The following is a 27,716-nucleotide window of genomic DNA, read 5'->3' on the forward strand; positions in this document are numbered from 1 at the left end:
AAGCAGGAACAATGCTGGAAATATTGATTTTTATGTGACACCCCTTGATTTATGAATGTTGACAAATAATTCAGTCACCACCACCATCGTCATGATCATATCATCAACATGGCGGGGAGAGACCAAACATGTTTACAGGCTGGGGGAGGGCTGTGGGCTGCCAGCTTGAAACCTCTGCAACAAAATGACGACAACACCCAGCACCCGCGGAGAATGTCACATCAGTACGTTCAGCTCTCCAGGTCTACTTTCATATTTAATTGTCACAGTGACCCCGAGACAGGCATTTCTGACCCACTCTGCAGTTAGGGGCACTGACACATGGAGAGTCAGTAACTGGTCTCCAACATAGAACTCATGGGTGGTGGTGACAGAATTTGGGCCACATCTTCCAACTGCAAGTCCAGCTTCCTCGTACAGCGTTACTTGTTTCAGCCAGTATCTATAAGCCTCCATGATCCTGACACTGTGCTGGGCACTTTTTCAGCGTTTTATGGGTGAGGGAGTCGAGGCTCTGAGAGCTTACGCGGTCAGGCGGGGCTGGAGCCATTGGGAGCCAAGGTCTGTCTTCTCTAGAGCCGGAGTTTTGTCTTGAGAAGGAAAAAGCCCAAACATAAGGAGGTCTGTCGGGAAGCGTCTGCCCCAGCTAAAAGCAGAGGAGCAACAGAGAGAGCCTTTTGTCGGCTGCCATATGTGTGAGTTAGAGCCGTACGAAGTTGCAATCTGTGCTCGGAGGCGGGGGTGGGTGGAGTCTTACCCAGTTCCTTAAATTGATTAGTGTAAAAAGAATCCGCCGTGAAAATCCTGGGGTTGAAACAAAGACCTGCACAGACTCCATTAGTCTGGAGGCGTTGGGTACACCTGCCGTAGCCAAGAACAAGGGTGTTTACAAACAGGTGACTGCCCAGGTTAAGAGAGCTGTGACGAGGAGGGGAGCCTGTGTGTCCGACACAGCCCGGGGGCTGCAGACGGCAGGCCCGGCCCCCACAAGGTCTCGGGGGCGTCAGACCAGCCCACCGCAATACACCTGGTCTGCAAGTCGATGACCAGACTGATGCCCATTATGTTTGTGCGCTCGGTGCCAGGCACTCTCAAGATGCTCGACATCCACCATCCCACTCAGTCCTCGCAAGAGCCGTGCAAGACAGAGGACTGCGAATTCTGTTTTACAGGTGATGAAACTGAGGCCTGGAGGCGAGGTGGCCAAAGGTCACACAGCTGATAACTGGCAGACCAGGATCTGAGCCCAGAACTGGCAGTTCCCAAGGTCCGTCTTCCTGACCACTGGGGATATCGCCTGCTGTTCATAGAGACCGTCAGCTCTGCCTTCATGGACTAATCAATTTCTGAAATGTACTCTATCATCTGGAAGAAGGGGCGAGCAACTAGTAAAGTTAAATGCTTATGCTCTAGGGAGGATTAAACGAGAGAAAACTTGAACAGTTTTCTGTTCGCCAACTGAACCTGGCGTCTGGGACAATGAATGCCGTACAGCCTCGGTTCTCCTGGATCTCACCAAAGGCTCTGCCTGCCTCGGCAGCCCCACCTCCCGCTCCTCCTCCCCACACCCCCCGCCCCGCCCCCCCAGCCCGGCCTCGAGGAGCCACCCACAGCTCTCCACGCAGGCTCTGCCCTCGACCCAGTAAACTGCTCGCCTACCTGTTCGATGCAGTCCCCCTGAGGAGTCAGGCCCCCCCACCCCGACCCCATGCAGGGGTAGCTCTTCACAGACCCCTCTGGGCTTTAACAGTCCAGACCTCCGTTTTGGCACTTATTTGGGGTGTAATTACATGTTTACGGATCTGTTTCCCATAACAAGCTAATCCGAGATCCAATACGCGTTCAACAAAAACAGGCAGAGGAAATGAAGACGAGTACACCACTAACTCTGGAAAAGTTTCGGAGCACTTGGGATGTCCAGTTTCCTATGCCATACACCAAAAAAACAGCTGGCACAATGGAAGGTTTACCGAGCCCTTCCAGGAAGCACTGCATCGAAAGCCATAAAAAAGAATCCAAATAATCCTTTTGGCCCAGTAGTTCCGGGAAGACTTGCTAAGGAAACAGTTGGGGAAACAAGAAAAAAAGTTTTATGCCCAGAATCACCTCTGGATTCTGCTGGTAAAAACAAACAAAATAAGCAAACAACTTAAACGTCCAACCACAAAAGGGTGACTGAGTCACCTACAGTAATACGAATGCCTGTTTGTTGACTGTTTATACTCACCAAGTGCCAGACACTTCACTTCACTGTGCCATCTTATCCTCACACGCAACCTCGCGAGGCAGACAGCGCGTTACCCCTGTGACAATCGCGGTGACAGGAACTGCTCTGAGGACTGAGAGCCCTGGGACAGGCACACTTCTCAGCCGTCTGGGCACGATCGCAATTTCTGCTCACAGCAGCGTGTGAGACAGCTGCTCTGCACACCCTCCCTTTACCAACAAGTGACTGAGGCTCAGAGATGTTAAGAACGGGTTCACAGCCGCACCACACTCCGGCCAAGTCCATGGTCTTACCCTCTAGGCTCCAGCCATCGTTCCCCAGGTCACTCAGCAGCCGGTAGCAGAAGAGGGCTTGGGGGACCGGGGCATCTGCTTTGAGACCATGTGGTTTCTACCAGGAGACGTTCCTCCTACCACAGGCTGCAAACCACCTCTATTATGGGTTGAATTACATCCCTCCAAAGATGGGCGAAGTCCTGACTCCCAGTGCCGGTGAAAGTAACCCCTTCTGGAGATAGGTTACTGGCAGATGATCAAGTTAAGATGAGGTCAGTAGGGTGCACCCTAATCCAATATGACTGTGTCCTTAGAAAAAAGGGGACATTTGGCCACAGAGACAGGCATGCAGAGAGCAAAGACAATGTGAAAACAGAGGGAGAATGTGATCTACAAGCAAAGGAAAGCCTGAGGCTACCAGAAGCTAGGAGAGAGGCATGAAACAGGTCCTCCCTCAAAGCCCCCAGAAGGAACCAACCCTGTTGATACCACAACTTCAGATTTTAGCCTCTAGAACTATGACAGGATAAATTTCTGTAGCTTAAGCCACTCAGTTGTTACTTTGTTACAGCAGCCCCGGGTTGTTAGTCACTTATCAAACTATGAGGCAACTAGGAAAAGGGTGATAACAGGGGCCAGGAACCTGATCGCAACTACAGTGTAATCACACCTGGCTGCAGAGAGACGCCTGAAGGCAAACACACCAGCATAACCAAGATACTTTCCAGTTTTTCCTTGTTCTTCTACGTTTTCCCAATTTTACCCAGAAAGTTTGCATTACTCATAAATTTTATACAATGACCTGTTTTAAAAATATATGTATTTGAACCAGGAGAATCTGGAGGTGTGTAAGAATCCTTGTTATGGGCTGAACTGTGGTTTATCCCAAATTTGTATGTTGAAGGTCTAAGCCCCAGTACCTCAGAACGTGACTGTATTTAAGATGGGACCTTTAAAGAGGTAATTACGTTGAAAATGAGTTGTTAGGATAGCTTCTACTCCAGTATGACTGGTGTCCTTATAGGAAGAGGAGATTAGGACAGAGAGAGAGAGACAGGCATCAGATACCGGCACGCAGAGAGAAGACCATGTGAACACCCAGCAAGAAGGGGGCCAGCTGCAAGCCAGGGAGAGAAGCCTCAGAATAAAAAGAGACCCATCAACACCGTGACTTTGGACTTCTAGCCTCCAGGACTGTGAGAAAATTAATTCTTGTTGTTTAAGCCCCTCAAGCTGTGCTTTTTTGTTACGGCAGCCCTAGCAAACTAATACAAGGAACCAAAAGAGGGCAATCCTTCCCACTACCCCCAGAACTGCCAGCTGAAGCTGAGAAACAGGCAGGGTGTGCCCAGCGGGCAGGGCACAGCTGCATCACTCACCCAGGCAGTTGTGTCCATCGTGTGCCAGCATGAAGCCGTCAAAGCAGGTGCACCTGTAGTTCCCCGGGATATTGATGCACTCGTGGACACAGCCCCCGTTGTAGTAGTCATTCTCACACTCGTCGATGTCTGCAAAATGAGGTGCATGAGAGGTGTCAGAGGAAGAGCCTGGGGGTCCCCTCTCCCCCCACCGCTGAAGTCACCAGGACATGAGTGGTTAGGGGGTGACTCAACAGGTATTCACTAAAATCCTTGCTGGGGGCAGGGGACCCAAAGGTTACAAAGATGAAGATCACGGCTCTGCCACGAGGTTGGCCACCGCCTTGGGGAGCAGGGCCACGTGCCAGGCATGTTTGGGGTGATTTTCAGATCCCCCCTACAGAGAAGCAGGCAAGATTCCCACCCATATCTGCCCCCTTTGAAGCCCTCTCAACACTAACATAACAGCACGCAGGGACCCTGTCTAAAATCCCCCCAAACTGCCTCTTTTCAGGATATTTGAAAGCTTCCCAGAGGTGGAGACCTCATTACTTGTGAGGCAGGGGGTATGCAGTAAATGAACTTTGCACACCACCAAAAAATGTAACCTCTGGAATGAGAGAAAAGTCCACATACTCCCCCCAGAGTTTCCTTCCAGATCAGCGTCTCAAGTCTGAATTTCTACTGCTCCAGTTTCCTTGTTACAACAAAGGCTTCTGTCTCATAAACAATGGCCAATAACCTTTGTAAAGGTCACCCTTTTTGCTGTTTTAAGTCTTTCTCAACACTTCCCATCAGGGGTCAAAGAGCTATCAGTTCTGAAGTTCCAGAGAGATTTGAGAGACCCTGGAGAGCAATAGGAGGGAGTCTAGTTAACATTCAATGAGCTGCTGCTATGCCCAAGTCCCGGGGGGCGACACCACGCGTCATCATCGACCCAGTCCCCACGCTAACTCTGAGACACAGGCACCATCGTCGTTATTCCAATTTTACAAGGGCATCGAAGAAGCCGAGGCACAAGAAGGCCAAACCCTTGCCAACGGTCACACACCTAGAAGGGCTGTAAGTGGGATTCGAACCAGTGCAACCCCCCAAGGCAGCAGAGGGGAAGGGGTGTTCAACCTACCCACCCAGACCTCCACAGGCTCTGCGGAGAAGCAGGAAAGGGGGCAGCCAGAAGTGTCCCACAGCGGAACCAGAAGTTCCCCAGTGGAACCGGAAGCGTTCCCACAGCCAAACCAGAAGCAGTACTGCCCCGTCTCAGCAGTACTAGAAGTGCTTTGCAAGAGGCTACCACGTGGGAAGAAGCAGTCTCTCCTCTACCTGGTCGAAGAGGGATTTTTGAGGCCAGGCTCCAGCTATGAGAGCCAGGAAGGGGCCAGCCTGAAGAGAGGGAACTGAAAGCAAACCTGGCGGCTCCTGCAAATGCCTGAGGCACAGGGAGACATCCAGCTCCATGCTCTCTCCAAGCGGTCCAGAGGGCAGAGTTACTCACAGTAGGGGAAAGCCAAGGGGGCCAATTAATGTTCACGGGTAGGTATGTCCATCTGGAAGACAGGGCCTGTCTCAGGAGGTAGTGAGCTCCCTGACTCTGGAGGTGATCAAGCACTGTCTGGGACAGTGCCAGCAGAGGGAATAACTTCACTGACAACTGCAGCACTGAACGTGCTGGAATACAGGGTCTGAGCTGCCCAGCCTCCTCCTGGTGCCCACCCACCCTGCCATGACGAGGGAAGAATAAAGTTGCCTGGATCCCCAAAGGTGCAAGAGACAGGAGGTTTCCTGCCTGCAGAGGCCATCAGTGTCAGCTGCGAAGCAGGCTCAATTCTGTAAGTCATTTGAATTGTTTTTAATCATTATACTTAATGTACTTAGAAGTTTTAAATAACATTAAAGCAGGATGTAAGATTTTGTGTTTGAAAGGGCACATGGATTTATAAAGACAGATATTGATTACTTCCCAATCTCTGCAGCTCCGACCTTTTGCTAGGGCCCCAGATACACCAATCCAACCACCTCTCCCCCTAGATCGTCCACACTCACTCCAAAGGCAACACGGCCCAACTTTAACTCATCAATCTGCACTTCCCTGGGGCTCCCCATCCCAGTGGACACTGTTATCCTTCCACCTCTCCACTGACGCCTATCAGCTACCAACACGTGAATTTTCTACATGCTTAACATGGGTACAGTCTGCTGACTGGTCACCCGTTTCCACTGCCTGTACGCGTGGGCATCATCTCTCATCTGATCCGAATCAGCAGCTCCCGAACTGCTGCCTCCCTCCTTTCCTTCATTCAAGCAGGTGACTCAAAAGAAGACGGCCTGACTCCACCTGTGGGGGTGCAGGCTGTTCAGTCTAACTCAGACAGTAGATGGCATAGCAACTGCTATGGGTCCCAGGGTGGGCACATGACTTAGGCTGATCAGTCAGACCGAGGGGGAGGACTTTTATTCCATGCTTGGGCAGAAGAATTCTCTCTCTCTCATGCGGTACCTCAGTATGCAGGATACCTACTCCTGAAACATATACCAGCTTATTTAATTTTCACAGCAACCCTCTGGAGTAGGTATTTTAACTCCATTTTATGGTTAAGCAAAGTAAAGGGCAGAGAGGTAATTGCTCAAGGTCACATAGTAAGTGGTAGGGCAATGATCAAAATGAAAGTCTTTCAGTTTACGAAGTCCATGTCCTTTCTAGTAAGTTAGAATGCCCATGACATGCCAGGCATTGATAGGCAAAGCACATTATATATGTTATTTCACTCTTGGCACATTTACACTATGTACCAAGAAAGTATAATCTAATCATCAAAACATCCATTCACACCTTCATCCTTCCACTTGCGCCACATCCATACACACACACACACACACACACACACACACTTGTGTGTGTACCTACCCAACAACCCAAATAACCAGCCAGTCAGTCATGCATCCACTCATCCAAACATCCATCCACCCACCCGCTATCCATCCATCTAGTCACTCCAGTAAGCTATTCATTCAGATACCCACCCAACCATCCTTCCATTTGTCTATGCATGCTAAAATCTATCCATCTGAATATCCAGTCAGCTGACCATCCTTCCATTTATCCAATCACCTATTCCCCCATCCATTTATCCAGTCAAACATCCACCCATACAAACATGCATCCGTCCATCTAAATATTCAGCCAGACACCCATCCTTCCATTCATCTAAGCATCTATTTATCTAAATACTTATCCATCTAAATGTCTAACCATCTATCCATCTATTCATTGATCCAAACACCCACCCATCTATCCAAACACACACACACACGCCTACTTGTTCATCCACCTACCCAGCTAAACATTCACCCATCCATCCAACCAAACACCTATTCATCCATCCATCAGTGACTTCAAACATCCTCCATCTAAACAGTCTACAAAATACATACAATAAGATTTTCAAAAAGAACAGATGTTAGGATGAAGAAAAAGAAATGAGGGTTGCAGAATAAGGGAAAGCTGGGGAATGTATGCAGAAATACATTTGGTAATTCCAGCACAATTACAAAAGGAAGGCCACAAATATGACTTTGAGTTTCCTAGAAACCAAGGCAAGGAAGGAAACACAATCAGTTATAGAGTCACCACATCCATAAAATTCAATTGAACAAGCTGTTTTGAGGGTGGCAAGGTCTGAGAAAATTGTCTTTCCCCAGTTAGGATAATCATACACCCAAATTTGCCTGGCATAGTTCCAGTTTATGCCTGTTGTCTGGGTATAATTATTAACAGCAACCTTTTCACTATCAAAATGATAAACTACTTGATCACCATACACAAAAGACATTATAAAGAGATTTCTGGACAGTCCATAAAACAACTCTAGCCTTTGCCTTCCTTCGACTCCCCATAGTGTATGCCACAGTGGGCGCTGACGGGCTGAAGAGCGCAGGAACGTTTGCTGCTCACATTTCTTCCCTTAATCCAGTCCCAGAGAATTCCCCCAGATCTGAGCACCCCTTAGAATTATCGGTTCCTCTCCAATCCCCAGGCCTGAAGTGCTCTCACAGCCTTCTGAGGCCAACCTGCTTTACCCACCCACCCAGCATCCATCCTGAATGCAGAACGTCTGCTCACAAACCAAACCTTCCCTGATTCTCTGTGTATGTGCCTTGAATTTTTGTTTTTTAAAATCATGTGAGCCTCCTCCTTTAATACATAAGAGATAAACACATAAATCAACCAAAAAAAAAATCCCTGCCAAAGCTAGTAGATTTATTATTGTAAAAATCATATCAAAGAGCCATCAGCCCCAGAGGAGGTCCTGCAGGCCTCCAAGATGCCCATCAGTCTCAGACCACTTAAAAACAAATTTTTTTAATTTGAAGTATAGTTGATTTACAATGTTGTATTAATGTCTGCTGTACAACAAAGTGATTCAGTTATATGTATATATATATATATATATATACATATGTATATTTTTTTAAAAAAATATTCTTTTCCATTATGGTTTATCATAGGATACTGAATATAGTTCTCTGTGCTATACAGTAGGATCTTGTTGCTTATCCATTCCATATACACTAGTTTACATCTGCTAACCCCTATCTCCCACTCCATCCCTCCCCCAAACCCCTCCCCCTAGCAGCCACTAGTCTGTTCTCTATGTTGGACCACTTTTTAAGGACTGTTAAGGTCAGAGAATGAGGAACAGGCAGTTGGAGAGCGGAGAGGGTAAAGGAATGGAGGGGGGCAGAGCCAAGCTCTCTAGATATTTACTCTTTTTTTAAAATTTGAAGTATAGTTGATTTACAATATTGTGTTAGTTTCAGCTGTACAGCAAAGTGATTCAGTTATATATTTTCAGATTATTTTCCATTATAGGTTATTACAAGATATTGAATATAATCCCCTGTGCTATATGGTAAATCCCTGTTGCTTATCTATTTTATGTTTAGTAGTTTGTATCTGTTAATCCCATACTCCTAATTTATTCCTCCCACACTCCTTTTCCCCTTTGATAACTATAAATTTGTTTTCTATGTATGTGAGTCTGCTTCTGCTCTGCATATAGAACCATTTGTATTCTTTTTTAGATTCCACATGTAAGTGATATATAATATTTGTCTTTCTCTGTTTGACTCACTTCACTTACTATGATAATCTCTAGGTCCATCCATGTTGCTGCAAATGGCATTATTTCATTCTTTTTTATGGCTGAGTAATATTCCATTGTGTGTGTGTGTGTGTGTGTGTGTGTGTGTGTATCTCACATCTTCTAAACCAATTGTCTATTGACGGGTACTTGAGTTGTCTCCATGTCTTGGCTATTGTAAATAGTGCTGCTATGACTACTGGGGTGCATGTATCTTTTTGAATTCAAGTTTTCATCTTTTCCAGATATATGCCCAGGAGTGGGATTGCTAGATCATATAATAGCTCTATTTTTAGTTTTTTAAGGAACCTCCATACTGTTTTCCATAGTGGCTGCACCAACTTACATTCCCACCAACAGTGTAGGAGTGTCCGCTTTCTCTACAACCTCTCCAGCGTTTATTATTTGTAGACTTTTTGATGATGGCCATTCTGACTGGTGTGAGGTGGTACCTCATTGTGGTTTTGATTTGCATTTCTGATAATTAGTGATCTTGAGCATCTTTTCATGTGCCTGTTGGCCATCTGTAGGTCTTCTTTGGGGAAACGTCTATTTAGATCTTCTGCCCATTTTTTGATTGGGTTTTTTGGTTTTTTGTTTTGTTTAGTATTTTTGATACTGAGTTGTATGAGCTGTTTGTATATTTTGGAAATTAAGCCCTTGTTGGTCACATCATTTGCAAATATTTTCTCCCATTCCATACATTGTCTTTTCGTTTTGTTTATGGTTTCCTTTGCTGTGTAAGAGCTTTTAAGTTGGATTAGGTCTCATTTGTTTATTTTTGCTTTTATTTCTTTTGCCTTGGGAGACTGATCTAGATATTTACTCTTAAAGGACTGTTGTGAGTTGGACTGTGTCCCCCCAAAAGATGTGTTGATGTCCTAACCCTCAGTACTTGTGAATGTGACTTGACTTGGAAATAGGATCTTTGCAGATGTAGTCAAATTTTAGGTAAGGTTGTAGTGGAGTAGGGTGGGCCTAAACCAGTGACTGGTGTTCTTATAAGAAGGAAATTTGGATACAGACACACAGAGAGGATGTTAGGACAGAAAGGAGAAAACCATGTGAAAACACAGACATACAGAGGGAAGACGGCCACAGGACCACAGAAGCAGAGGTCGGAGTGATGGAGCTGTGCGGAAAGCAGGTGTGACTGCTGATTCCATTGTACTGATGCTGAGAACGAGGCCCAGCATGGCTGAGGACCTCGTCTTCAGGCCTCCAGCCAGGGGCTGCGTTCAGATGCAGGCTCTATTCCCGTTGGAGTCACAGCCTCGGGGTGCATGAGATGAATACTTTTAAAAAGTGCTTCCTGCTCCAAAAAGTTGTCAAGGAGAAAGGTGGGGAGGAGATGTCACGTGCATCACTGTTTTTATTTCCAAGGTCTGCACCTGCTCTTGTGGTTGAGGGGCAGTGACAGAGACGGTTCATACCAGAGAAAGTGGGCAGGACAAAAAATCTGACCTGAATGCTAAGGATGAGAAGTCTCGACAGCTCGCCTTAAACATCCCTGCTCCTTCTCCAGCTGGGATTTTTTTTTTTTTAATGAGAACTCAATTCCCAACAGAAAACAGCTTCCAACATCCAATAGAGCAGAGAAAAACAGCACGGGGAGCTGCTCATTATGGGATTTTAAAAGGTCAGGCAGTTCCACTTTTCCTATATTAAAATGGCAGCAGGCACACACGATCCCACAGCTGTGGTGATGTGCCAGCAACACTGGTGAGGACTCGAGTGGGATGAATATGTTTTTTTTTCATTTAATACAAAATTGATTCTTGCTGCCCCATAAAATATATATCTACTCTGTAGTGCCTATAAGAGATTCTACTACAACGAGTCAGAGATTCTTCTCATTTTAATACTGTTTAGGGCATGTTAATCCTAAAAATCAGACTGACTGGAAAGGTTCTCAAAATGAGGATTTTTAAAGCTTCTCACTCTCCACTCTCAGAGATCACTACCGAAGATATCTTTGCGCTTCCGCTTGAAATTGGCATTTTTCTCAAAATTCCTTGCAGACAGTGGAGACCAAATGCTCTAACAAAGAACCCTTCCCTGGCTGGGCGCTTGCATGTCTTCTCCTTTGTCTGGGGGCTTTAGGAAAAACCGTGCACTCCTTAGATCAGGCAACCATTCTGGGAGAGATGTATGGCTTAGGAAGTTGAGTCCTTATTGGTGAATAAATCTTAATCCAGTTTGTTGGCTAATTACATTCGCGGGAAGGTAGTTTCGCAGGGCCGCCTAGCAGGAAGGATTAAGCCTCCCCCCCCCCCCCCACCGTCGCCGGTGGCACAGGGTTAAGCTCTGGGTTTGTAATGACTGAGTAATGAGACCTGCTCTTGGTGGACCCCTGGCATCCATCGATCAGGTTTCCCTTCTGCTGAGACAATGCCAGAAGTGGGCCCAGCAGTTAATTATGGGAAAGGTCAAAGGTCATGCAAAACCAACACAAACCTATATACTTTTTCATTCCTAACTGCACACAATGACCATGGCTCAGCCAGAGGGTGGGAAGGTCCTCCCCCCAGACAACCCATGATCCAAGGTAACCATGGGGTCTGAGCTGCTGGCTGACCTCTCCCAGTGGCCCGGACGGCTTCGGGCCTCCTCCATGCTTCTGCTCGTGCTGTTCCCTCTGCCCAGAGCTCCTTCCCCTTCCCCTTCCCAGACGCCTACGCCCTTCTGCAGACTGAGCCCCAGCATCGGCTCCTCCCTGAAGCTCCTGCAGACCCCCTGGCAGACGGGACTCCTCCCCACCCTCTGGACGCCACAGCTCCCTGAATGGACACCATCACTACTCTCACTTGCGATGTATGTGTCCTTCGAGGCTGTGAGTTCCACGGGGCAAGAACTGTGTCCTGTTCAGCTGCAGGCTCAGCAGTAGCACGGTGTCTCCTCAAAAGTCTGCTCGGCATTCAACAAATGAGTAGCCACCTTGACTGGCGCCTCCGTGGACGTGTGAGGCCGTATGCGGGCCCTTTGCTATGAGCACCCTGAGAAGCGGGTACTAACATCTTTTTTTGACCTCGAGGGAAACCAAGGCTCAGAGGTGTTACCTGCCCTGCCCAAGGTCACACAGCTAATACAAGTGGAGCCAGGAAGTGAGCCAGGCTACCTGACTTTGGAGGATGCTGTCTCAGTCACAAAGGGCCACGTTTTGTAGGATTCCATTTATAAGAAGTCTCCAGAAAAGCCACAGCTATTGAGACAGAAAGCAGATTTGTGGTTTCTGGGGCCTGAGGGGCTGGGGGGCTGGGGAGTGACGGCTAAGGGGTACAGGGTTTCTTTCTGGAGTAATGAAAAGGGTCTAAAGTTGATTTCGGTGATGGATACACAACTCTGTAAACACTGAATCGTATACTTTAAGCGGGTGCATTGTATGGTATGTGGATCATATCTCAACACAGCTGTTTTTCTAAGTTAATGCTCTCGGCACTCTCATCCACCGTGCTGGCGCGTCTCTGGGGCTCTGCTGGGGTGCAGATGCTCACCTTGGACTGACCTCGAATGCCACCTGCCCAGCGCGGGCTCATGATGGGCTTTGTGGTTCCCAAGTACCGGGCGGGACTGGCTTACCAAACCCAGAGGACCAGTTAATGACTCCTTTTCTCCCTCCAAAGCACCCTGGACCCTTCACTGGGGGCTGTCCCCAGGCTCCGACATCAGGCCTGGTGGGTACTGAAGCACCCTGGACCCTTCACTGGGGGCTGTCCCCAGGCTCTGACATCAGGTCTGGTGGGTACCGAAGCACCCTGGTTGACAGAGAGCTCACCTATCCGAGTGTTCAAGATGGAAGTGAGGAGGGGCCCCAGGAGGCTGCCAGCCCAGAGCTGAGGCTCCCACCACCCTCCTACCAGTCAGAGGCGTGGTCGTCCTCCCACCCGCTGAGCAAACTGCAGGCTCAGAGGGGCTGTTCCATGGGCCCAACCCCCTGGGAACTCAACAGGAGGATCATGAGAAACACAGTTGCCTGAAAGCCTGAGCCGCCACTTGGAATGTGCAAGCTGGGGTCCTAGAGCTCCACTGATGCGCCCCTGGATTTGATAAAGGGGTAACCGAGCCCAGAGAGGGGAACTGCGGAGCTAACCTTATCAGCAGGTCGGGGCCGACAGCAACTTGACCCAAGACTCCCAGCTCAGGCGTCTTCCCCTAACCTCACAGGCCGCCCTCTGGGCTCCAGCAGCAGGGGCCTGAGCTGCCCTGGTGCAGTTTGATTTCATTCTCTTTCTCCCCAAATCCCCAGTGGAGTTTCTCTCTAATGACAATAAGAGCAGGGACAACTGCCCACCACCACCTTCTAATGGCAGGTGGCTAAACCCTTGCTATAGGCCAAGTAGGAAGGGCTTAACTTCTCTCATCACAGAAAGAGAAACTGAGGCTCAGAGAGCTGAAGTGACTCACGCAAGACCGCCCAGCTAGTAAGTGGCAAAGCCAAAACTGGAAGAAGCCAGGCAGGCTGGTTCCAGACTCCACCATCCTAACCTTGACACAATCACCTGGAGAATTCCCCACATCTCAGCGAATAGGGAGCCAGGGCCCACGGTCCTCGCTGAGGATCAAGCCACCTCCCCGACTTCTTCCCTCCTATACCAGCACCTTCCCCGTCCTGGCCCCTCGCCCTCAGCCCAGACCCTGGCCACGAGGAGCCGCCAGCCTAGAGGGGGAGGAAGACCCAGAGACAGACGAACATCTCACGCGGGGACAGCCTTGCGGCCAGCGCTGCGGCCAGGCCGGGCCTGCCTTTGGGGCTGTCGGTGGGCAGGGACAGGCGGTTCACAGTCCAGCTGGAGCCCACCTGGAACCCCTACAGACTGAGCCCGCACCGGGTGCCACCATGGCAAGGAGCACCCTGAAGACAGAGCTGCCCGCTGCAGGGGTCCAAAGGGGCCTTGGATATCCTGGCCCCAGCCCTGAACTCTGAAGTCAGCACACTAAGGCCCAAGAGGTCCACAGACCTGCCCAAGGTCACACACGTTGGCACCCAGGTCTCCAGGGACCTACACCCAGCTCTACTCCCCTCCACTCAAGGGGCAGGAGGCCCAGACAGAGGCAGGGTGGCTCCGGGAGAGAGGGTGCATCTTGGAGCCCACGGAGGGAGCGGGGCTGAGCCACAGCAGCAGCCGTAATTAACAGGCCAGAAGTCCAAGCCGGCCAGATGGGGTTTTACACTCTCTCCTCCCAGGGGCTGCAGCCCTGGCGCATCTGGAAGACCCCCTCCAAGTACCCTCCGAGACCCCCTGACCTTGCCTGCACACACAAGCCCTCTGGCCCTCTTTGTCTCAAGGCCTTTGGGGAAGGCTGCCATCCACTTCAGTAGCATTCAAAGGCTAACAGGCCTGTGGTTTATTTTCTTAGAAATAATGGTTTTTTCTGGTTAGCATTCCTCCAATGGAAAAACAAATCCAGCCACTGTAATAAGAAGCGGCCAAGAGGAAGCTAGAGGGCCTGAAGGAAGGGGCCGAGAGAGGCCTGCTGCCTGGGGAGCTTGGAGATGAGGGCAGGGGGTGGGGGCAGAGGCCCTCTAACCCTAGGAGAAATGGGGACTTAGAGAAAAAAGCAAGCTCGACGTGCAGGCCCTGGTGCTGTCCTCAACGCACTCTCACATATGGCGAGGTGGCTTTCCCTCCCCCAACCCCACTCCAAGGCACATTCTGTGGGGCAGGTGCCATTGCTCCCATTTGATGGGTAAGGAACCAGGTCTCAGGAAGGTTAAGTCACTTGCTGGACTTACTGAGTCGGCAAGGACAAAAACAGGCCTCTGCATCCTTGCTACAGACACTTCCGTGGAGCTACAGAGCTGGAAGGAACGTCAGAGACCCGCTCTGCTTTCCTAACTTAGCCCAGATGACACCTCTCCAGGGAGCCCTCTCAAACTCCCCCCTTCCCCAGGCAGAGATATGCGCCCTCTCTCGTCCTCACCCCCACTGAGTCTGGTCTGTATTTCCAATGCTGTACTTTCCACGCGCTGTTACGATCACGTCTTTCCCAATCTGTCTCTCCCCTAACCAGGGAGGTCAGGAAAACGTCTTGGCCCCAGCACCAAGCCTGGCACAGAGTAGGTACTCAGTGAACATTCTTGACACTAAACTGAATCTAGTCCAGTGGACACATTTTACGCACGGGCAAACTGAGGCTGAGGGAGCCAAACACCTCCAATGCTTAAAGGCCAACTATTTGAGCTTTCAATTTTTCCTTCCAGAAATGGACATAGACTCCAAGAAGCCTAAACTCTGCAGCAGATCTGGGACCAGTTGTAAGCGGCGCTGCCTAATTGCTAGCTGACAGCAACTTGGAATTTTAAGTCACATCCAATTTCTTCCTGCCCGCTGGTCTGCTGGACTTGAGCGCTTTCATCTTCAGCAGGGCACACATTAGCATGCATAATTGCACGTTTTAAGACTTGAAGAAGAATTTCCCCTCCTCCCCGCTCCCAGCCCACCTCCTACGGCCCTTTCCTGGCCTCCCAGAAAGCAGAATTTTATCTGGAGTCTCAATAAAGCGTGTAATAGTGATGATGAAAATGACTGAATAAGGTCATAGACATTATTCCCTCAGAAGGCCAATTGGTCTTAAGGTTTTTTTTTTTTCTGATGTTAAACTAAATGGATCACTGGATGTGTTATTAGGAGTTTTGTTAAAACACTTAATAGCATGCCCTGTAATCTACCTAACTTCAGTGACTGACAAGTAGACCCTGGGGATATAAAATTCAGGAAGTGACTATTTACATTCATTACATACATGCTAATTTTGTGATCTCTGATGCCCATAAGGTTGTCATTTTTTTCCTTTTCGCAAAAAAGGGAAAATAGTAATATATTTGATATACTGTGGCCAAAACAAAAAGTTACTTCCCTCAAGAGTTTTAATTATAACATTCTGGAAAAGGCCCGAGTTGGAACTTGCAAGTGGAATAAACCACTTGAATAAATGGTCTAAAAAATTAAGTACACGTAGAAGGGGTGATGTGCACTGCTGGTTCAGACTAAACAGTGATTATCAAGAGGGTCTCAGTTATTTAAACAAGCCATTTGAGGGTGGTTTTCTCCACGTTTGGGGCCTGGTCCTGATTATAAATGAGAGCTTTTAATTAAGATTAGTAAGACCCAATTCAGGCTATAATTTGGTCCTTTTCCTTAGCAAATGTCTATGAAAACAAAGCAATTAAGGTTAAATGAGTTGAAGCATTTAAAGGGGATGAAATGCCCCTTCCTTGTCCCCGGTCTGCCCCCTCGGCAAAAAGAGTACACATAGGACCAACTAATTCAGACCAGGAGGCCAGCACAGGGCTGGCCCTGGTGGCCCCCTAAAGGCCCATGCACAAGGCGCCTGGTGAGGGCGGATATAGCAGCTTAGCTAAATGAAGAGGGATGGGGAAATAGAATGTGCAAAGGCCCTGGGGTAGGAAGGAGCTGGCAAGTTTGAGGAGCTAGATAAGGACAGTGATGCTGGGGTGTGGTTAGAGAGGAAACGACAGAGAATGACAGCAGTTCAAAGTGGTTAGCTGAGGGGGTATCTCCCAGCTATCAGGGCTCATAGGGCCCAGCTCAGATGAGCTGATGGCAGTGAGGGGAGGTGTGAAAGGGTCTCCCCAGCCCCCTCTAACACTCCATAGCTAAGGAACTCCTCCCACTGCATTCAAACAGGCTTATGGGGGCCTGGACCACTGCCGGGACCCCAACGCTGACCAGGGTTGGAATCCAGGCCCTGCTGTCTCTCAGCTGGGTGACGTGGTTAGAGACTGACCTCCCTGGGCCCCATTTCCTCAACCTAATTCTGCCACTGGTCCCCACCAGATATCCTTAGACTAATCCCTTCCCCTCTCAGGCCTCAGCTTCCTCATCTATAAAACCTTCAAAGTTTGGGAGGCTCGGACTTCCCCGGTGGCGCAGCGGTTAAGAATCCGCCTGCCAATGAAGGGGACACGGGTTCAAGCCCTGGTCCGGGAAGATCCCACATACCACGGAGCAACTAAGCCCGTGCGCCACAACTACTAAGCCTGTGCTCTAGAGCCCGCGAGCCACAACTACAGAGCCCTCGTGCCACAACTACTGAAGCCCGCACGCCTAGAGCCCGTGTTCCACAACAAGAGAAGCCACCACAGTTGAGAAGCCCCCGCATCACAGCGAAGAGTAGCCCCGGGTCTCTGCAACTAGAGAAAGGCCGCGCACAGCAACTAAGACCCAACACCGCCAAAAATAAAATTAATTACTTAATTAAAAACAAAACAAAAAGCCCCACAAAGTTTAGGAGGCTCTGGGAGGCCTTTCCTGATATCCCAGAGATTGATAAGGGTCATTCACTGCCCACCAACACCAGCTCTGGGCCCAACCCTGAGTGAAGTCACGTAGGTCATCACAACCCAGTGTGACAGGAGCTCTGAAGGAAGGATGCTCAGGTGACAGCTGACCTGTTTGGGGCATCAGGGAACGCTTCCTGGAGGAGGTGACTGCTGGGACTCATCCATCCACCCTTTCACCCAACAGAGGCCTTCTAAGCCCTGTGCCAGGCCTGGTGCTGGGTTCTAGGGGTCAGAGCTGAACAGGTGACAGACCCTGCCTTGGAGGAGCCCACATTCCAGAAGGAGACATGGGAAACATCAACATAGCGTGACGTGGGCTAAACGAAGGCTGTATGGGCCTGGGGAGGGCAACAAACGGGGCGGTCATCTGTAAAACCCGGGGGCTGCCCTGGAGGCCCAGTAGAGTTCACTCCAGCTCTGCACATCCATGAGTTTACCTCGAGCAACTTCAGATCCTGTCGAAATGCAGATCATCAGGAAAACACTGATTTATCCTCAGCTTTGCTCAGGGTCTTTCCCAATGTCTGAGGCACCTCACTCTGGCTGCAGCAAGCCCCCTGCCAGCGTTAAGCTGACCACACGTGGCCGCGGGCTGCTCCCTGGACACACAGTGGCTGCACATGTGGAAGTCCCGTCATCATCACACGTGCACTGGCCACATGGCAAGATGGCCTTGAAGGCGTGTGAGAAACCGTCCCCGGAAGGGGGTTCCGGCTGCTTCAGGTGCCAGGTTTGCTAAAGGGTTTTCCTCAAGCAGCAGGAGTTTCAAGGCAACACAGTGAAGGGTACGGAAGGCTCAGTCAGCCTCGCATGGCGGGGCCATAGGCTGATTTCATCCTGGGGAGAGCTAGGGAGGCTCTTCTGTGGAAGCCACATTCTCTGGACCTGCTTTGCTGAGAATCTGTCCTCTGTGTTTACCACAGTAAACAGCAAAGTCTACCAGATCTCTAGGACAAGGCAACTCATTTCCCCCCAGACTCCAACCCCAGGCTCTGCAAAACCCACACCAGCTCAGGACCTGCGGATAAAGGGGCCCAGGGAGGGAAAGCAGGTTTCATCTGAAGTAGAAATGGCTGTCTGGAGGGCCCGGTGATTGATTATTGATGTCTGCTATGGGAGAAAGTGGCAGCATACTATTCGCCAATCCTGAAGTAGGGTTAGCAGAACAAAGGAAAGCCTTCCGTCACGTCACTCGTATCTTTTATTGCACATTCTCGGTAAATGGTCATCTGTGAACGGCACACGCGTCTGTATGTCTCTGTGGGGATACGGATCTATGCATATGGTTTATCCGAATAGTCAATGAACCAGAACACCCCATTTCCCAGCTGGGAGTTGTTGGAAAGACAAGGCTTCACCCCTTTCATATATTGGACAACATTATGATCATCGATACCATCAACAACTTCATCTTCGTCATCAATACCACTATCATCAGCATCATCACTGTTAACATGACCGTTAGTACCACCATCACCACCATCATCATCACAGTAACAGCAGCTAATGCTTATTCGGTGTGTCCTCTGTGTCAGGCTCTGTTCACATGCTTTATATACGTTAATTCACTTAATTCTCGCACCATCTTTATGAGGTAGGACTATTATTAGCTCTATTTCACAAATAAACAAAAGAAGGTCTAGTAACTTGTCCAGGCTACACAGGCAGGATTTAAACCCAAGCAGTCTGGCTCCAAAGGCCATGCTTTAACCACTATGTTCAACTGAATACTGACCGTTCATTCCCTCTTCTCAGAACAGAGAGCCCCAGACAGCAATAATTGTGTGCAGAAATGGCAGCGTGGAGAAACGGGCCCACCAAACTTGGGCTCTAGCCCCAACTCAGACAAGACCCCTGCCTTCTCAGGCCTCCATTTCCCCACCTGTGAGCCAGGAAGTGAACACCTGGATGATCCCCAAGGCCCTTTAGGCAACTACTGCCCAGGGCCTGCAAGCCCCTCCAGATTCCATAGCCTCCAGAAATCTCTGCAAGGTCCTCCTGGGGAAGCCAGTGGGGGTCTGATGGCCCACGGGAGAGCACTCCAGCAGGTTCCACCGGTTCTGACCGATGACTGTAGGTGGGTCCCCAAGGATGAGAAAACCTCAGTGCAAGTGGGACAGTGTCCACTCAGGTCCCCAGAACCCACAGCAGCACTCATTCACAGAGCGCTTCGGGAGCAAGTGGCCAAACGGCCCCCTCCTTCGGCTCCAGGCTGTTCACGCGGCAGCTCAACAGCTGCCGATTTACCACCCGTACAATCCTCACCTGTTCGCTAAGAATTTCCACTGATACATAATTTCAGCTCATGCACCCCGACTAGACTTGAAGCTCCTTTAGGGGAGGGACCAGGCTGCACCATAACTATCACCTCTGAGGTATACAGCAGTGGGCGATTTTCAAAGGTCTTCACCATACATGATGTCATTTGAGCCTAAAACCACTGTGGGAGGTGGTGAGAACAGATGATGATGATGATGATGCGGGTAATGGTACCTTCCCCTGTACGCTGAGCACGTACTGTATACTGAGTACCTACCGTGAGCCAGGCACTGAGGCTGGCAGGGCCCCGGTATGCTACACAGTGTGTCATTCAATCTTCAGGATGCCCTGAAGATTCATTAGGAATTAGCCAGGACATAAAGGGAGGGAAAGGAGCTCCCAGAAGGGGGAAAACCTGAGCTGGGTCTCAGAAACACAGACTGGGCTGGTATATATATGTGTGGCCGGGGCATACGGCCTTCTGCGCTTCAGGAAGTGAGGGCAGAGGCCAGAGCCAGGCTGGAGAGGCAGGGCTCCTTGGCAGTTCCTGAAGCACATTCACAAGCCTCATTCTCTTTTATCCTCATACTGAGGACATCAGGCCCCCGGAGCCAGGGAGTGTGACCCCCAACCTGGGCTCAAGCAGACTGGAAAGCTGAAGCTGGACTCTGCAGGACTTCCGGGCAACAGGTAGGACACAAAGCATGGGCATCCTGGGCAGGGGACAGCAGGAGGCGACCTAAGGAGCTGGGCTGGAGGAGGAACAGGCTGGGTCAGTGGCTTAAACCGGAAGAGATGGGGGTCACCCTGGGCCCTCCCTGGCCAGAGGGCAGAGCAGAAGGTCAGAAAACAGTTGCACAGAGCCTCACATGTGTCAGTTGGAACCACCAAGCTAACGTCCAGGCCCTGCCAGCAGCCAGCCTGCTCTATCTGCCTCCAGCCTGGCCTCTTTCCAGAGGTCCGTGGGTAGGCGCCAGCTCCCCCCTCCGGCTTCTGGGTCCCAAGCAAGGCCAGGGATGTGGCCAAACCAGGCACGATCCAGGACAGTGTCATCTGTCCAGCACTCAGCCTTAAGTAGATGCCCAACAAATGAGATGGATAAACAACATCAGCATCCCAAGGAGGCAGAGCCGCGTCTCCTACAAAACCCAGCTCCTGTAAAGCCTTATACAGAAGGAAGAGGCACCCACCTTGTTCTCAGGCGCCACTTTCCTAACACGAGTCTCACACTTTGAAAAAGGAAGCTGGCGGGACTCAAGGAGAAGATAAGGAGATGCTAGAGAGCCTTGGGTGGGAATTAAGAGACCTGGGTTCGAGTACTGGCCATGCCACTGTGAAACATGGGCACCTTGCAGAAGAGGCTTCTCCAATCTGAGCCTCAATTTTCCTCATCTGTGAAGTGGGGGCAGACAGGGAAGATTAGAATCCTAATTCTCACCCAGGGGTGCACATGAGTCATGTAGAGAGCTGTCTCCAGCCCCCTGATGCTGGGCCCTGCTCCAGACCCACGGAGGCAGAATGACCACACAGACCCTCCTGGACAAACGTTCCCAAAGGTTCTGCCCGGCTTGGAAAGTCCTGGCTCCAAAGACAGCTGAGGCTGCTCTTCCCTCCAACCTTCAGCCTGCTAGGGAGGAGGTTTCAAAGGCCACATGGTCAAACCAGAACCCCAGGTGCAGGGAAGGAAGGCTGGACAGACAGACGGACATCACACAGCCACCAGTCTCTGCCCAAGCTCTCATCCTCGAGACAGAAGACCTGAGCCAGCCCCACAGACGCTGCGGCTGCTACGGCGCAGCTCCCCTGGGGAAGCTACACAGGGTACACGGGTAGCTTCAGATTTGAAACTAGGGACCTTGGTGGGGTCACCCCAGGCCTTTACCCCACACACATCCAGTCAGGGACAGGCGGACAAATATATCATTCAGTGCTCCATTTCAGTTTCTTTAAAAAAAAAAACAAACCCGAAGTTTCAAACCCAGGGAGAGTTAAGCATCCCATGACTCCAAATATCTCCTTCAAGGAAGCAGCACAGGTTCCTGGGAAGCCCGCAGCCTCCCTCCCAAGGCTGACAGAGGCCGCCTGCAATGACTGTGGCGCCCACGGGTCTGGCTGGAGGGCGGGGCTGGGCTCACCTTCACACTGCCTGCCTTCCCCCTTGTAGCCTGGCTTGCAGAGGCATTTGTAGGACTTGGGCGTGTTCTGGCAGATGGCATCGATGTGGCAGTCGTCTGTGCCCTCCGAGCATTCGTCCACGTCGACGGCCCCTGTTGGAGGGGAAACCACGAGTTGAGGCGTGGCCCGAAGAAGTGGGCAGCTAGCGCGGGGCAGGGAGCTCCTTCTGTCTCTCGCCCTTCCGTTGATCACCAGGGTAATGAGCAGCAACAGCCATCGTATGACCACCTGGTGTGACAGGCAGCGACTGGTAGCATCTTTGGGGTGGCTACTCTGTGCCAGGCACAATGTTACCAAAAGGCCGGGTCTTATTTATTTTCACAACAATTCCAGTAAGTGGAGCTATTATTCCCACTAAAAAGATGAGAAAACGGAGGCTTAGGAACAGAGCGAGGAAAAGCCTCTCTGCATGTCTTGCTCTCCTCACGAGCGTCTCTCCACCCCTCCTCCACTCTCCTTATTCTAGAATTTAGAGCCAGAAGCGTCCTCGGAGGAATTTAAATCCATCCCCTTTGGGTTACAGATGGGGAAACAGGCTAGCATGGCGCACCGAGCTGAGGCTAAGCCAGCAGGCCCACGAAGGAGATCTGAACACGGGCCCCACCCAGCCCCTAGGCTGTAGAAATAAAGGATTCTTCGCCTGGCCTCCACAGACCCACACCCTCGATTGGGCTAACCTGCCTCATGGATGGTTCCGATCTCCCCATCCTCCCCACCTCGGAAATCTAGGTTCAATCCTGGTTCTCATACTCCAACTTCCAAATCCAAGTTAAAGTTAGGTTGTGAGGGCTCCTGGCACTTGCCACCTCCTGCCCCCAACACACCCACATACCCATATACACCTTCAGTCGGAACAGCTGTTGGGCAAATAATGTACAATAGATTCTGTGTATCTGTGTATACACCTCCCCCCCGCCCCCCCCCCCCACCCAGCTCAGATAGGGAGAGGACCCTCAGAGCACAGAACAGCCAGAAGAACCGTAGCTGTAATCTAGGCTCATTCCTCGGGTTATAAATGAGGAAACTGAGGCCCAGAGAAGGCTGTTGAAGGTCGGTAGCTCATTAGGAGCAGAGCCTGGACCCTGACTCAGGGAAGCAGGTCCAGAGCTTTTCTACATGCCGTGTTGCTTCCGGCCGGCTATGAATAGAATACAGATGGATGACAGACAGACAGAAGGACCCAGAGGGGAGCACAAGGAACCCTCAGTAGCCACCCCGAGGGCAGTCACCCAGGGGCAAGCCTGGGGAAGTCCTGGAATGTCCTCCTCTCTTCATGCCTCCGGCCACACCCTAGCCTGTCTGGCCCTCAAGATTGTCCACCCTCAATTACTCCCCCCTGAATAGCATCTGGGTTCTAAATCTGCATGGGGGGGCCTCTGTGAGAGAACCACTGCCCCCCACTGAGGACTCTTCCTCCCGTGCCCTAGTCCCCAAGGCCCCAGTCTGCCCCTAAAGGAAGAGAGGCACCAAAAAGAAACACAACAGAATCACCTCCCTGCATGCTTGTGCGCGCACATACACGCACACACACACACACACACACACACACACACACACAAGATGGCATCCCTTCTCAGGGTGGTGGTATCTGCTCAGGTGAGCAGCCCATCCTCTACAGCTGCCCAGAGGAAGGTGGAACGGGGGCCAGGAGGCAGTCTGTGCAGGAGACCAGAGCCAGCCATCAGATGGCCAGGGGCCAGCAGAACATACCCCTCTAGAGAAGTGACCACAGAGGGACACCCGAGAGGGGTGGCACAGCCTCAAGGGCAGGAAGCCAGAGACCAGAGAGGGTCGATCTGCACCCTCCTAGGGGAGAGGACTGGGGCCGCTTCTGAGACAGGACCAGCAGGGGCAATGGACCACAGATACAGCTATTCCCACTTCCCAAGGCTCAGTGCACGGCGATGAGGGAGGTAAACTGCCTGGGGCTCTGCAGCCCCTTGTGCCCCCAATCTCACACGCAGGTACGTGTCTTCGTGGGATGGAAATGGATGGATGTTAGCCAAGAGGCAGTGGGGGCACCTCCCAACACACCTTTTAAACATGTCTTTCGGTGGCTGCTGGGAAGAGGGCACGCAAGTTTGAGGACAGAGGGAGAGGAAACACAGGCCATGAGTTCTTGCAGGTTCCCTGGCCACAGTCCTGGCCTGGACAACCCAGCCCAGTCCTCCCATCACAGGTGCCTGCTTTGACATTAGTGGTTTCATAGCACAAGCCTTCCATGGGGTGGGGCTGGGGCTGGGGAGTGCAGACAGACACAGCGGAGAGACCGAGAGAGAGGGAGACAGGCGCATACAGGAACAATCAAACAGGGCTGAGGGACCTCAAAGCCCAGGAGAGACACCCACAGACACATGGGGGTGTGGCAGTAGGGCCCAGTTTCCCTTGGGGCCGCAGGAAAGACAGCTCGGCTCCAATTGTGGAATAGTTTAAATGGCCCAGCATCCTCACTCAGGGTGTAACTCCCAGGAATAGACTTCCTGCCACCAAACACAGACCTCAGGGAGCCCCACGCAGCAGCCAGGGGAGCTCAGAGAAGCCAGGGAGAGCGCAGCAGGGTCTCTCCCTTCCCTCCGAGGAGGGAAAGGAAGGAAGCTCCTCCTTGGGACAGGGTCAGATGTGGGAGGAGAGAATGTGTCTTCAGCTTTGTGGGACAACCCCTTCCAGACACCCGAGAGAGCAGGAGGGGAAGGGGTGGCGTGCCGGGGTCCCTGCGAAATCCATGGGGAACTCCCACCTCGCCTCTGCTGCCTGCCCCAACCATGCCCGATGCCTGATGCTCGATGCTGGTTCCCTTCTCCAGTGTCTCCTGCCTCTCTCTCCTGGACCCCCTCACCGTGTCCGATGTTTGGGCTCCCCTCCCTCTGGTTCCCATGCATTTCCTTTCATCTGTGTCTGTCCCTCAGTCCCCCTCCTGTCTGTCCATCTGTCCACGGCTTTCCAGCCATCCCCATCCTCCTCTCTTTCCCTCTGTCTCGCTCCCTCCTCCCTCCCCCAGTCCTCCCCTCTCTTTCTCTGGTGCCTCTCTGCTTGCACCTCTCCTTCTCTCTCTTCCTTCCCATCCCTTCGTCCTGCCCTCACACCTCCCTCTTTTGAGCTTTCTCCTTCCTGCTGCTCATTTGCCTCCTTTCTCCCTTCGGTTTCCTCCTTTCCCTCTTTGGTCCTTCTGGTCTCCACTCTTCCAGTCTGTCTTTCTCTGGGGTTTTTTTTCCTGTGTCCTTTTGTGTGCCTCCTTTTCTGTCCGTCTGTCTCTCCATCTACCACCTCCCCCTTCCCTTTCTCTCTGCGTCCGTCCTTTTCCCCTTGCTCACCTCCTCCGGGTCTCCCCTCTGGGCCTCCTGCCGCCCGCGCTCCCTTCTCCCCTGGGGGAGCGCCCGTCTGGCTCCGGGGTCCTCACTCCCTCCCGCCTTTAGGCGGGGAGCGGGGGACGGCGGGGGGCCCTCGGCGGGCCGTCGCGCCTTCTTTCTTCCTCCCGCCCTCACACTCCCCCCACCCACGGGGCTTCAGCCCACCCCGCCCCATGCTGCGGCCCCGCCGGGCCCCGGGAGCCTCGCTCCGCCCGGGCTGCGGGGAGGGGGCGCCCCGCGCCGGCCACAGAAGTTACTTTGCAAAAAGGCAGGGCGGGGCGCGGGGCCGCGCGGGCTGTGGCCCTCCCGACGGCGCGGGGCTGGGGGCCCGCCCGGGACCCTGCCGCCGCCGCCGAGCGCCCGCCGCCCACCGGCTCAGGGCTTACCTGGGAGCCCGCTGCCCCCCGCCAGCCGCCCGCGCGCGCCCAGGGCGAGCAGCACACACAAGTGCCAGCGCACGGCCGCCGCGCCCATGCTCACTGCGGGCCGGGCCGTGCGTGCGGGCGTGCGGGGCGCGAGGACCCCACCGACCGGCCGCTCGGCGAGCGCTCGTAGCTGCTGGTTCCGCGGCCAACGTTCGGGCTCACAGTCTCCGAGCCGGCGCGGCTGACGAGCTGACAGCCGCGCGCTCATTGGCCCGCTGCTGCCGGGGGCGGGGCTCCGTGAGCGGCCGGCCAATGGGCGCCGGCCTCCCGCCAGCGGGGGGAGGGGAAGGGAGGGGCGGGGCGGGGGTGTCGGGCCGGGTGTCGGGCCGGGCGTCTGGGGGCGCCCCCTCCCCTCGGGGCGGGCGGCAGGTGGGGGGTAGGGGCCGGATCGCTCGGCCGCGGGGTACGCGGTCTAGGCCAGGCTGGAGCTGCCTCTGAGGCTTCTCCCTCCCTCTGTCCCTAGATCATCGCCCCCCACCCGCGCCCCCCAGCCCCTGTCGTCGAGGGTGGCCGCTCCTTTGGGGGAAGTACCCACCACACACACACACACACACACACACACACACACACACACACACACACACACACACGGGAGAGGAGGGGGCCTGCCGTCGGAGGTCGAGAAAGGCCCAGCGGCATCCATTTGTAGTGAAAGAAACGAAACGCAAACCGCTCAAAGCAGAATTGCCCGTTTGTCCATTTGGTAATGTTTATTGAGCACCTACTGTGTGCCAGTGTCTGGCAATGCAGCAGCGAAGAATCCAGACAGGAAAAAATCCTGAAGATCGTTTTAAAAATTTACGTTCAAAACATTGTAAAGCAATTATATTCCAATAAAGATGTTAAAAAAACAAACAAAAAACCCCACAAATGAACTATTTACCACTCCCCAAAGGACAATGGCCTATAAATGTGCTTGTCATAGGACTGCCGCAGGATCCACGTCTGGAGGGGCGCCAGGAAAACTCCGTGTCTGCTTTGCGGTCAGTCCTGGCCAGCGCAGCCCATCTTGGGGCTGACCTCTTACCCAGCAAAGTTTGATGCCCACCCCCACCCCCCGCCCCAGCCCCAGAATGCAAGGCCTAGGACCTCCGAGTGCCAGAGCCCGCGGGATGGTGGGCTGCCGGCAGGAAGAGCAAGCATCAGGTCATTCCACCCAAGAATGGCTCTGGCCTGGCCTGGAGTCTACACCTGACTCCTTTGGGACTCAGACCTGAGACCCCCGCCTGGGAGGTAAGGCTGGAAATAAATGGCCCTTCTCAGCCCCAGGCAGGACGCTTTAAGGGAAGAAAGTTCAGCAAACCCCAAGGCCCATCTCCTTGACAACCACCAATAAGAGCTCCTTTTTTCTTCTCCTGCTCTCCAGGCCTGCCTGAAAGACAAGACTTTCCTCTTTTTGTCCACTCTGCTTGCACCAGTCTTGCACCCAACTTTCCTCTCCCCACCAGCTCCCATCCTGCCCCCCCAACACACACATACACACACACACACACACACACACTCACATACACCCTCCAACACACACCCTCAGGCATACATGCTCTCACTCACACACACACTCATATACATCCTCACAGACACATACCCTCACACACATTCACACACTTCAAGCACACAGCCTCACACACACAGACACGTGACCACACACACACTCACACAACCTTCTGTAGGCAGTCTCCGCAGCCCTGGAAAGTTGAATCTGTCCAGCCACCTTGCTCCCAATCTGACTTCATATCACAAACAGCTTGTGGCACTGGCCTGCTGGCTGAGGCAAGGGGTCCCCCACATGCAGAGAGGGCCAGCCTTACCCCCCATCACACCAGACATTTCCTTCCATGTGGTTGCTCCGGCTGGCGGCTTAATTTGGGAGACCCTGTTATCAGGCTTTATTTTGCCCTCCTCCCAGTGGTGTGGCTTCGGGTTTCTGGGGGAGAAAGCTCTTGTGCGTTAGGTAACAGGACAAGAAAGGTGAGTTGGGGCAGGAGGGCAGGTCCTTTCAGGGGCTCTAACCAACTAGAAACAATGCCCTTTAATGTGCTTGTTTGTCAGGGGGCCCCTCACCCCTGGCCAGGTGCCTCCCAAGCTTGACGGTAGCAGGGGATTCTTCTTCCAGGCTCAAGGTGAGCTTGAGCTTCTTCCAGGCTCAAGGAGGAAATGGAAGCAGGGTGGTGGCCTGTTAGACTGTGACCCCCCAGATGCCCAAG

General features: G+C 52.1%; 1 protein-coding gene across 1 annotated transcript in view; it reads right to left on the minus strand.

The window, feature by feature from the left end:
• The window catches only part of SCUBE1 (signal peptide, CUB domain and EGF like domain containing 1), a 130,145-nt gene extending 104,566 nt beyond the window's left edge, over window positions 1-25,579 (minus strand). Inside the window, exons 1-3 of the mRNA XM_068560104.1 lie at window positions 25,474-25,579; window positions 21,701-21,832; window positions 3,882-4,010 (exon numbers count right to left, since the gene is read on the minus strand). Of these exons, the coding sequence (XP_068416205.1) occupies window positions 3,882-4,010; window positions 21,701-21,832; window positions 25,474-25,561 (349 nt within the window). The 5' untranslated portion in view covers window positions 25,562-25,579. The remainder of the gene's footprint in view (window positions 1-3,881; window positions 4,011-21,700; window positions 21,833-25,473) is intronic.
• Window positions 25,580-27,716: the final 2,137 nt, after the last annotated feature.

The sequence above is a fragment of the Eschrichtius robustus genome, chromosome 13 (assembly GCF_028021215.1).
Source record: "Eschrichtius robustus isolate mEscRob2 chromosome 13, mEscRob2.pri, whole genome shotgun sequence".
Lineage (NCBI taxonomy): Eukaryota > Metazoa > Chordata > Mammalia > Artiodactyla > Eschrichtiidae > Eschrichtius > Eschrichtius robustus.